We start from the raw sequence: 12711 nt of genomic DNA on the forward strand, positions 1-12711 counted from the left end.
GTGATGGCCCCTCTACACCAAACTATCTCATAATAACAGTGTGATGGCCCCTCTACACCAAACTATCTCATAATAACAGTGTGATGGCCCCTCTACACCAAACTACCTCATAATAACAGTGTGATGGCCCCTCTACACCAAACTACCTCATAATAACAGTGTGATGGCCCCTCTACACCAAACTACTCATAATAACAGTGTGATGGCCCCTCTACACCAAACTATCTCATAATAACAGTGTGATGGCCCCTCTACACCAAACTATCTCATAATAACAGTGTGATGGCCCCTCTACACCAAACTATCTCATAATAACAGTGTGATGGCCCCTCTACACCAAACTACCTCATAATAACAGTGTGATGGCCCCTCTACACCAAACTACCTCATAATAACAGTGTGATGGCCCCTCTACACCAAACTATCTCATAATAACAGTGTGATGGCCCCTCTACACCAAACTATCTCATAATAACAGTGTGATGGCCCCTCTACACCAAACTATCTCATAATAACAGTGTGATGGCCCCTCTACACCAAACTATCTCATAATAACAGTGTGATGGCCCCTCTACACCAAACTATCTCATAATAACAGTGTGATGGCCCCTCTACACCAAACTATCTCATAATAACAGTGTGATGGCCCCTCTACACCAAACTATCTCATAATAACAGTGTGATGGCCCCTCTACACCAAACTACCTCATAATAACAGTGTGATGGCCCCTCTACACCAAACTACCTCATAATAACAGTGTGATGGCCCCTCTACACCAAACTATCTCATAATAACAGTGTGATGGCCCCTCTACACCAAACTACCTCATAATAACAGTGTGATGGCCCCTCTACACCAAACTATCTCATAATAACAGTGTGATGGCCCCTCTACACCAAACTACCTCATAATAACAGTGTGATGGCCCCTCTACACCAAACTATCTCATAATAACAGTGTGATGGCCCCTCTACACCAAACTATCTCATAATAACAGTGTGATGGCCCCTCTACACCAAACTATCTCATAATAACAGTGTGATGGCCCCTCTACACCAAACTACCTCATAATAACAGTGTGATGGCCCCTCTACACCAAACTATCTCATAATAACAGTGTGATGGCCCCTCTACACCAAACTATCTCATAATAACAGTGTGATGGCCCCTCTACACCAAACTATCTCATAATAACAGTGTGATGGCCCCTCTACACCAAACTATCTCATAATAACAGTGTGATGGCCCCTCTACACCAAACTATCTCATAATAACAGTGTGATGGCCCCTCTACACCAAACTACCTCATAATAACAGTGTGATGGCCCCTCTACACCAAACTATCTCATAATAACAGTGTGATGGCCCCTCTACACCAAACTATCTCATAATAACAGTGTGATGGCCCCTCTACACCAAACTATCTCATAATAACAGTGTGATGGCCCCTCTACACCAAACTATCTCATAATAACAGTGTGATGGCCCCTCTACACCAAACTACCTCATAATAACAGTGTGATGGCCCCTCTACACCAAACTATCTCATAATAACAGTGTGATGGCCCCTCTACACCAAACTATCTCATAATAACAGTGTGATGGCCCCTCTACACCAAACTACCTCATAATAACAGTGTGATGGCCCCTCTACACCAAACTATCTCATAATAACAGTGTGATGGCCCCTCTACACCAAACTACCTCATAATAACAGTGTGATGGCCCCTCTACACCAAACTATCTCATAATAACAGTGTGATGGCCCCTCTACACCAAACTATCTCATAATAACAGTGTGATGGCCCCTCTACACCAAACTATCTCATAATAACAGTGTGATGGCCCCTCTACACCAAACTATCTCATAATAACAGTGTGATGGCCCCTCTACACCAAACTATCTCATAATAACAGTGTGATGGCCCCTCTACACCAAACTATCTCATAATAACAGTGTGATGGCCCCTCTACACCAAACTATCTCATAATAACAGTGTGATGGCCCCTCTACACCAAACTATCTCATAATAACAGTGTGATGGCCCCTCTACACCAAACTACCTCATAATAACAGTGTGATGGCCCCTCTACACCAAACTATCTCATAATAACAGTGTGATGGCCCCTCTACACCAAACTATCTCATAATAACAGTGTGATGGCCCCTCTACACCAAACTACCTCATAATAACAGTGTGATGGCCCCTCTACACCAAACTACCTCATAATAACAGTGTGATGGCCCCTCTACACCAAACTACCTCATAATAACAGTGTGATGGCCCCTCTACACCAAACTATCTCATAATAACAGTGTGATGGCCCCTCTACACCAAACTATCTCATAATAACAGTGTGATGGCCCCTCTACACCAAACTATCTCATAATAACAGTGTGATGGCCCCTCTACACCAAACTATCTCATAATAACAGTGTGATGGCCCCTCTACACCAAACTACCTCATAATAACAGTGTGATGGCCCCTCTACACCAAACTATCTCATAATAACAGTGTGATGGCCCCTCTACACCAAACTATCTCATAATAACAGTGTGATGGCCCCTCTACACCAAACTACCTCATAATAACAGTGTGATGGCCCCTCTACACCAAACTATCTCATAATAACAGTGTGATGGCCCCTCTACACCAAACTATCTCATAATAACAGTGTGATGGCCCCTCTACACCAAACTATCTCATAATAACAGTGTGATGGCCCCTCTACACCAAACTATCTCATAATAACAGTGTGATGGCCCCTCTACACCAAACTATCTCATAATAACAGTGTGATGGCCCCTCTACACCAAACTACCTCATAATAACAGTGTGATGGCCCCTCTACACCAAACTACCTCATAATAACAGTGTGATGGCCCCTCTACACCAAACTATCTCATAATAACAGTGTGATGGCCCCTCTACACCAAACTACCTCATAATAACAGTGTGATGGCCCCTCTACACCAAACTATCTCATAATAACAGTGTGATGGCCCCTCTACACCAAACTATCTCATAATAACAGTGTGATGGCCCCTCTACACCAAACTACCTCATAATAACAGTGTGATGGCCCCTCTACACCAAACTACCTCATAATAACAGTGTGATGGCCCCTCTACACCAAACTATCTCATAATAACAGTGTGATGGCCCCTCTACACCAAACTACCTCATAATAACAGTGTGATGGCCCCTCTACACCAAACTACCTCATAATAACAGTGTGATGGCCCCTCTACACCAAACTATCTCATAATAACAGTGTGATGGCCCCTCTACACCAAACTATCTCATAATAACAGTGTGATGGCCCCTCTACACCAAACTATCTCATAATAACAGTGTGATGGCCCCTCTACACCAAACTATCTCATAATAACAGTGTGATGGCCCCTCTACACCAAACTATCTCATAATAACAGTGTGATGGCCCCTCTACACTAAACTACCTCATAATAACAGTGTGATGGCCCCTCTACACCAAACTATCTCATAATAACAGTGTGATGGCCCCTCTACACCAAACTATCTCATAATAACAGTGTGATGGCCCCTCTACACCAAACTACCTCATAATAACAGTGTGATGGCCCCTCTACACCAAACTATCTCATAATAACAGTGTGATGGCCCCTCTACACCAAACTACCTCATAATAACAGTGTGATGGCCCCTCTACACCAAACTACCTCATAATAACAGTGTGATGGCCCCTCTACACCAAACTACCTCATAATAACAGTGTGATGGCCCCTCTACACCAAACTATCTCATAATAACAGTGTGATGGCCCCTCTACACCAAACTATCTCATAATAACAGTGTGATGGCCCCTCTACACCAAACTACCTCATAATAACAGTGTGATGGCCCCTCTACACCAAACTACCTCATAATAACAGTGTGATGGCCCCTCTACACCAAACTATCTCATAATAACAGTGTGATGGCCCCTCTACACCAAACTACCTCATAATAACAGTGTGACGCCCCTCTACACCAAACTACCTCATAATAACAGTGTGATGGCCCCTCTACACCAAACTACCTCATAATAACAGTGTGATGGCCCCTCTACACCAAACTATCTCATAATAACAGTGTGATGGCCCCTCTACACCAAACTACCTCATAATAACAGTGTGACGCCCCTCTACACCAAACTATCTCATAATAACAGTGTGATGGCCCCTCTACACCAAACTATCTCATAATAACAGTGTGACGCCCCTCTACACCAAACTATCTCATAATAACAGTGTGATGGCCCCTCTACACCAAACTACCTCATAATAACAGTGTGACGCCCCTCTACACCAAACTATCTCATAATAACAGTGTGATGCCCCTCTACACCAAACTACCTCATAATAACAGTGTGATGGCCCCTCTACACCAAACTACCTCATAATAACAGTGTGATGGCCCCTCTACACCAAACTACCTCATAATAACAGTGTGATGGCCCCTCTACACCAAACTACCTCATAATAACAGTGTGATGGCCCCTCTACACCAAACTATCTCATAATAACAGTGTGATGGCCCCTCTACACCAAACTACCTCATAATAACAGTGTGATGGCCCCTCTACACCAAACTATCTCATAATAACAGTGTGATGGCCCCTCTACACCAAACTATCTCATAATAACAGTGTGATGGCCCCTCTACACCAAACTATCTCATAATAACAGTGTGATGGCCCCTCTACACCAAACTACCTCATAATAACAGTGTGACGGCCCCTCTACACCAAACTATCTCATAATAACAGTGTGATGGCCCCTCTACACCAAACTACCTCATAATAACAGTGTGATGGCCCCTCTACACCAAACTACCTCATAATAACAGTGTGATGGCCCCTCTACACCAAACTATCTCATAATAACAGTGTGACGCCCCTCTACACCAAACTATCTCATAATAACAGTGTGATGGCCCCTCTACACCAAACTATCTCATAATAACAGTGTGATGGCCCCTCTACACCAAACTACCTCATAATAACAGTGTGATGGCCCCTCTACACCAAACTATCTCATAATAACAGTGTGATGGCCCCTCTACACCAAACTATCTCATAATAACAGTGTGACGGCCCCTCTACACCAAACTATCTCATAATAACAGTGTGATGGCCCCTCTACACCAAACTATCTCATAATAACAGTGTGATGGCCCCTCTACACCAAACTATCTCATAATAACAGTGTGATGGCCCCTCTACACCAAACTACCTCATAATAACAGTGTGATGGCCCCTCTACACCAAACTACCTCATAATAACAGTGTGATGGCCCCTCTACACCAAACTACCTCATAATAACAGTGTGATGGCCCCTCTACACCAAACTATCTCATAATAACAGTGTGATGGCCCCTCTACACCAAACTACCTCATAATAACAGTGTGATGGCCCCTCTACACCAAACTACCTCATAATAACAGTGTGACGCCCCTCTACACCAAACTACCTCATAATAACAGTGTGATGGCCCCTCTACACCAAACTACCTCATAATAACAGTGTGATGGCCCCTCTACACCAAACTATCTCATAATAACAGTGTGACGCCCCTCTACACCAAACTATCTCATAATAACAGTGTGATGGCCCCTCTACACCAAACTATCTCATAATAACAGTGTGATGGCCCCTCTACACCAAACTATCTCATAATAACAGTGTGATGGCCCCTCTACACCAAACTACCTCATAATAACAGTGTGATGGCCCTCTACACCAAACTACCTCATAATAACAGTGTGATGGCCCCTCTACACCAAACTATCTCATAATAACAGTGTGATGGCCCCTCTACACCAAACTATCTCATAATAACAGTGTGGGTGTTAGATGAAGTAATCCTGACAACAGGCACAAGGTTCTTCATTTTTTAATTGAGGTTCTTACCTAAAAATTGTTGAAGGTTAATTTATGAATGCAAGTCCCTCTGGATTAGAGCATCTACTATGTTACTAAAATGTAAATGTACATTTGTAGATGTATTACATTTTTATTGCTTAGAGAAAATGTGATGTTTGTGTTTAGTCTGTGATTTCCAGAATGAGGAGATTCTGCTGGGGCAGATGGATGGGACTTTATCTGACTGTGCCCCTAAACACAAGCACACGCTCACATTTTCACACAGTCTCACACACACAGGGACTTTGATTTGCAGAACTCTGACAACCGGTAATATCCTTTCATTCTCTTTGTTTTACTCTCCCCTTGTTTGGGAGAAGGTAAATGCAAACAGGAGTTCTGGACTAGAAGAGAAACACAGTCCAAGGCTGAGAGAACAAGAGAGGAGCGACAGCACGTTGCTGGATATGTTTTGGATTGTGTGTGTGTGTGTGTGGTGTGTGTGTGTGTGTGTGTGTGTGTGTGTGTGTGTGTGTGTGTGTGTGTGTTTGAGTGAGTGTATACATTTTGGAGGTAAGCAGGGGGCAAAAAGAATGTTGGTCTGGGCGAAAGAAAGGGTGTGTGTGTGTGTAGTTTCTCCCACACTCTGGTCAGTTGACAGAGGAGTCATATCAGTTCAGATCACAGGGATGAGCTGGGGTCATCTGACTGGAAATAATCCTGTCTTCTCTGTGGGTTCATTGAATCCATAAAGGACGATCAATGTCTGTGTTTGTGCCTGGGACTGTGGTTTTGAATGTCTACATCTATCTGATGTTATATACTGAACATTGTGAAAGTGTGTGTCTGTTTACAGTTTGAATGTACAGTGTATACATGTTCTGTAAATCTGTGTTTGTGTGTGGATTAAGTCTTGTATTACTCAAGTGTGTGTATGGATTAAGTGTGTGTGTGTGTGTGTGTGTGTGTGTGTGTGTGTGTGTGTGTGTGTGTGTGTGTGTGTGTGTGTGTGTGTGTGTGTGTGTGTGTGTGTGTGTGTGTGTGTGTGTGTGTGTTTTCCTGTAAGTGTGTGTGTGTGTTTGTTTTCCTGTAAGTGTGTGTGTGTGTGTGTGTTTGTTCTCCTGTAAGTGTGTGTGGGCTGTGTGTGTTTGTTCTCCTGTAAGTGTGTGTGGGCTGTGTGTTCGTTCTCCTGTAAGTGTGTGTGTGTGTGTGTTCATTCTCGTGTGTGTGTGTGTGTTCATTCTTCTGTAAGTGTGTGTGTGTTCATTCTTCTGTAAGTGTGTGTGTGTTCGTTCTCCTGTAAGTGTGTGTGGTGGTGTTGTGTGTGTGTGTTCGTTCTCCTGTAAGTGTGTGTGGTGGTGTTGTGTGTGTGTTCGTTCTCCTGTAAGTGTGTGTGGTGGTGTTGTGTGTGTGTTCGTTCTCCTGTAAGTGTGTGTGTGTGTGTGTGTGTGTGTGTGTGTGTTCGTTCTCCTATAAGTGTGTGTGGGCTGTGTGGTGGTGTTGTGTGTCTGCCTGGCCACATGGTTCTCATTAGAGGCGATGGGATGTTTGTTTTCTCTATTAGTCTGTTCCTTTATTATCAACAACTCCTTCAAAACTGCCCCAAACTACAACCCCATAAACAGGTCCAACAAACACAACCAGGACTGCACGCATAAAGTATGTGTGTGTGTGTGAGATTTGTGCCTGGGTATCAGCGAATGCATTTAACTGTGTGCTTCAGACTTCAGATTGTGCTGCTACTGATGTATAGAGGTTTATATTGCCCCGAGCAGCAACCTCTATTATTAAGATATGGATATCTCCTTCTCCCTGCCTCACTCAGTCCTTCCCTTTCACAATATTGGGCTATATTTCTCCCTCTACTGTCTCACTCTCTCCTCTTTGTCCCTCTACTGTCTCACTCTCTCCTCTTTGTCCCTCTACTGTCTCACTCTCTCCTCTTTGTCCCTCTACTGTCTCACTCTCTCCTCTTTGTCCCTCTACTGTCTCACTCTCTCCTCTTTGTCCCTCTACTGTCTCACTCTCTCCTCTTTGTCCCTCTACTGTCTCACTCTCTCCTCTTTGTCCCTCTACTGTCTCACTCTCTCCTCTTTGTCCCTCTACTGTCTCACTCTCTCCTCTTTGTCCCTCTACTGTCTCACTCTCTCCTCTTTGTCCCTCTACTGTCTCACTCTCTCCTCTTTGTCCCTCTACTGTCTCACTCTCTCCTCTTTGTCCCTCTACTGTCTCACTCTCTCCTCTTTGTCCCTCTACTGTCTCACTCTCTCCTCTTTGTCCCTCTACTGGCTCACTCTCTCCTCTTTGTCCCTCTACCGTCTCACTCTCTCCTCTTTGTCCCTCTACCGTCTCACTCTCTCCTCTTTGCCTCCTGCTTTCACTCTCCCTCTTTCTTCACTCTTTCTCAGTCCCTCCAGCCTGTTAATGTACGTGTGTGTGTGTGTGTGTGTGTGTTGATTTTCGATTGTATACTTTTGCATCTCCATTTCTGCTTAAAACCTGTAGATGAAGAATATATACCGTGTGTGTGTGTGTGTGTTGAACCCCCTCTTTCTCTTGCCCTCCCCAGGCAACACGTGCCACCCTGACAGCCCACTGTACGTCTCTGGGTGACTCTCTGAGGAAGGAGAATGAGTTGGCTCTGATCATCGATGGACAGACCCTGAAATACGCCCTGTCCTTCGAGCTCCGCCAAGCCTTCCTAGACCTCGCCCTGTCCTGCAAGGCCGTCATCTGCTGCAGGTAAGAGACACACTCGCACACACATCCTATTCTGCATCTGCTTCATGTAGGACACACACACAGGGAGGAAGGAGAGCGTAGGACTGTGTGTTGGGCTTGGGGTGTGTTGGGCTTGGGGTGTGTTGGGCTTGGGGTGTGTTGGGCTTGGGGTGTGTTGGGCTTGGGGTGTGTTGGGCTTGGGGGGTGTTGGGCTTGGGGTGTGTTGGGCTTGGGGGGTGTTGGGGTGTGTTGGGCTTGGGGGGTGTTGGGGTGTGTTGGGCTTGGGGGGTGTTGGGGTGTGTTGGGCTTGGGGTGTGTTGGGCTTGGGGGGTGTTGGGCTTGGGGGGTGTTGGGCTTGGGGGGTGTTGGGCTTGGGGGGTGTTGGGCTTGGGGGGTGTTGGGATTTGGGGGGTGTTGGGATTTGGGGTGTGTTGGGGTTGGGGTGTTGGGCTTGGGGGGTGTTGGGCTTGGGGTGTTGGGCTTGGGGGGTGTTGGGCTTGGGGGGTGTTGGGCTTGGGGGGTGTTGGGCTTGGTGCTGACTATAAAGGATCTGGTTGTTTTTTAATAGCTGTTAGTAAATGACTGTAGATCATAAAATCGTAAATGACTGTAGATCATAAAATCTTGACATGGATCTCAGAGTGGTTAGTGGAATACACCGCACCACATGGAAATGTCAAAATCATGACTCACTTACTGCTATTATCCCACCACACACACACACACACACACACACACACACACACACACACACACACACACACACACACACACACACACAGTTGAAGTCGGAAGTTTACATACACTTAGGTTGGAGTCATTAAAACTCGTTTTTCAACCACTCCACAAATTCTTGTTAACAAACTATAGTTTTGGCAAGTCGGTTAGGACATCTACTTTGTGCATGAAACAAGTAATTTTTCCAACAATTGTTTACAGACAGATTATTTCACTTATAATTCACTCTATCACATTTCCAGTGGGTCAGAAGTTTACATACACTAAGTTGACTGTGCCTTTAAACAGCTTGGAAAATTCCAGAAAATGATGTCATGGCTTTAGAAGCTTCTGATAGGCTAATTGACATCATTTGAGTCAATTGGAGGTGTACCTGCAGATGTATTTCAAGGCCTACCTTCAAACTCAGTGCCTCTTTGCTTGACATCAAAGGAAAATCAAAAGAAATCAGCCAAGACCTCAGAAAACAATTGTAGACCTCCACAAGTCTGGTTCATCCTTGGGAGCATTTTCCAAACACCTGAAGGTACCACGTTCATCTGTACAAACAATAGTACGCAAGTATAAACACCATGGGACCAGGCAGCCGTCATACCGCTCAGGAAGGAGACGCGTTCTGTCTCCTAGAGATGAACGTACTTTGGTGCGAAAAGTGCAAATCAATCCCAGAATAACAGCAAAGGACCTTGTGAAGATGCTGGAGGAAACGGGTACAAAAGTATCTATATCCACAGTAAAACGAGTCCTATGTCGACATAACCTGAAAGGCTGCTCAGCAAAGAAGAAGCCACTGCTCCAAAACCGCCGTAAAAAAGCCAGACTACGGTTTGCAACTGCACATGTGGACAAAGATCGTACTTTTTGGGAAATGTCCTCTGGTCTGATGAAACAAAAATAGAACTGTTTGGCCATAATCACCATTGTTATGTTTGGAGGAAAAAGGGGGAGGCTTGCAAGCCGAAGAACACCATCCCAACCGTGAAGCACGGGGGTGGCAGCATCATGTTGTGGGGGTGCTTTGCTGCAGGAGGGACTGGTGCACTTCACAAAATAGATGGCATCATGAGGTAGGAAAATGATGTGGATATATTGAAGCAACATCTCAAGACATCGGTCAGGAAGTTAAAGCTTGGTCGCAAAAGGGTCTTCCAAATGGACAATGACCCCAAGCATACTTCCAAAGTTGTGGCTTAAGGACAACAAAGTCAAGATATTGGAGTGGCCATCACAAAGCCCTGACCTCAATCCTATAGAAAATGTGTGGGCAGAACTGAAAAGCGTGTGCGAGCAAGGAGGCCTACAAACCTGACTCAGTTACACCAGCTGTCAGGAGGAATGGGACAAAATTCACCCAACTTATTGTGGGAAGCTTGTGGAAGGCTACCCGAAACGTTTGACCCAAGTTAAACAATTTAAAGGCAATGCTACCAAATACTAATTCAGTGTATGTAAACTTCTGATCCACTGGGAATGTGATGAAAGAAATGGAAGCTGAAATAAATCATTCTCTCTACTATTATTCTGACATCTTAAAATTAATTGGTGATCCTAACTGACCTAAGACAGGGAATTCTTACTAGGATTAAATGTAAGAAATTGTGAAAAACTGAGTTTTAAATGTATTTGGCTAAGGTGTATGTAAACTTCCCACTTCAACTGTATGTATGTGTATACAGTGAGGGGGAAAAAAGTATTTGATCCCCTGCTGATTTTGTACGTTTGCCCACTGACAAAGAAATGATCAGTCTATAATTTTAATGGTAGGTTTATTTGAACAGTGTGAGACAGAATAACACCAAAAAAGTCCAGAAAAACTCATGTCAAAAATGTTATAAATTGATTTTCATTTTAATGAGGGAAATAAGTATTTGACCCCCTCTCAATCAGAAAGATTTCTGGCTCCCAGGTGTCTTTTATACAGGTAACGAGCTGAGATTAGGAGCACACTCTTAAAGGGAGTGCTCCTAATCTCAGTTTGTTACCTGTATAAAAGACACCTGTCCACAGAAGCAATCAATCAATCAGATTCCAAACTCTCCACCATGGCCAAGACCAAAGAGCTCTCCAAGGATGTCAGGGACAAGATTGTAGACCTACACAAGGCTGGAATGGGCTACAAGACCATCGCCAAGCAGCTTGGTGAGAAGGTGACAACAGTTGGTGCGATTATTCGCAAATGGAAGAAACACAAAAGAACTGTCAGTCTCCCTCGGCCTGGGGCTCCATGCAAGATCTCACCTCGTGGAGTTGCAATGATCATGAGAACGGTGAGGAATCAGCCCAGAACTACACTGGAGGATCTTGTCAATGATCTCAAGGCAGCTGGGACCATAGTCACCAAGAAAACAATTGGTAACACACTACGCCGTGAAGGACTGAAATCATGCAGCGCCCGCAAGGTCCCCCTGCTCAAGAAACCACATATACATGCCAGTCTGAAGTTTGCCAATGAACATCTGAATGATTCAGAGGACAACTGGGTGAAAGTGTTGTGGTCAGATGAGAAAAAAATGTAGCTCTTTGGCATCAACTCAACTCGCCGTATTTGGAGGAGGAGGAATGCTGCCTATGACTCCAAGACACCATCCCCACCGTCAAACATGGAGGTGGAAACATTATGCTTTGGGGGTGTTTTTCTGCTAAGGGGACAAGACAACTTCACCGCATCAAAGGGACGATGGATGGGGCCATGTACCGTCAAATCTTGGGTGAGAACCTCCTTCCCTCAGCCAGGGCATTGAAAATGGGTCGTGGATGGGTATTCCAGCATGACAATGACCCAAAACACACGGCCAAGGCAACAAAGGAGTGGCTCAAGAAAAAGCACATTAAGGTCCTGGAGTGGCCTAGCCAGTCTCCAGACCTTAATCCCATAGAAAATCTGTGGAGGGAGCTGAAGGTTCGAGTTGCCAAACGTCAGCCTCGAAACCTTAATTACTTGGAGAAGATCTGCAAAGAGGAGTGGGACAAAATCCCTCCTGAGATGTGTGCAAACCTGGTGGCCAACTACAAGAAACGTCTGACCTCTGTGATTGCCAACAAGGGTTTTGCCACCAAGTACTAAGTCATGTTTTGCAGAGTCAAATACTTTTTTCCCTCATTAAAATGCAAATCAATTTATAACATTTTTGACATGCGTTTTTCTGGATTTTTTGTTGTTGTTATTCTGTCTCTCACTGTTCAAATAAACCTACCATTAAAATTATAGACTGATAATTTCTTTGTCAGTGGGCAAACGTACAAAATCAGCAGGGAATCAAATACTTTTTTCCCTCACTGTGGATATATATATATATATATATACTGCCTCCATCTGTCCCTTCATTCATACAATGTACTCTTAAAGTCTCCTAGAATATTTT

At 44.4% G+C, this 12711-nt stretch overlaps 1 protein-coding gene across 3 annotated transcripts in view; it reads left to right on the top strand.

Moving 5' to 3' along the window:
• Positions 1-12711, top strand: part of LOC106590443 (phospholipid-transporting ATPase IB) — a 126820-nt gene that overhangs the window by 66173 nt on the left and 47936 nt on the right. For all 3 annotated transcript variants that reach the window (XM_014181490.3, XM_014181492.3, XM_045710739.2), the window contains one exon: positions 8460-8632. In XM_014181490.3, the coding sequence (XP_014036965.2) occupies positions 8460-8632 (173 nt within the window). The remainder of the gene's footprint in view (positions 1-8459; positions 8633-12711) is intronic.

This window comes from Salmo salar, chromosome 29, assembly GCF_965601325.2.
Source record: "Salmo salar chromosome 29, fSalSal1, whole genome shotgun sequence".
Taxonomy (NCBI): domain Eukaryota; kingdom Metazoa; phylum Chordata; class Actinopteri; order Salmoniformes; family Salmonidae; genus Salmo; species Salmo salar.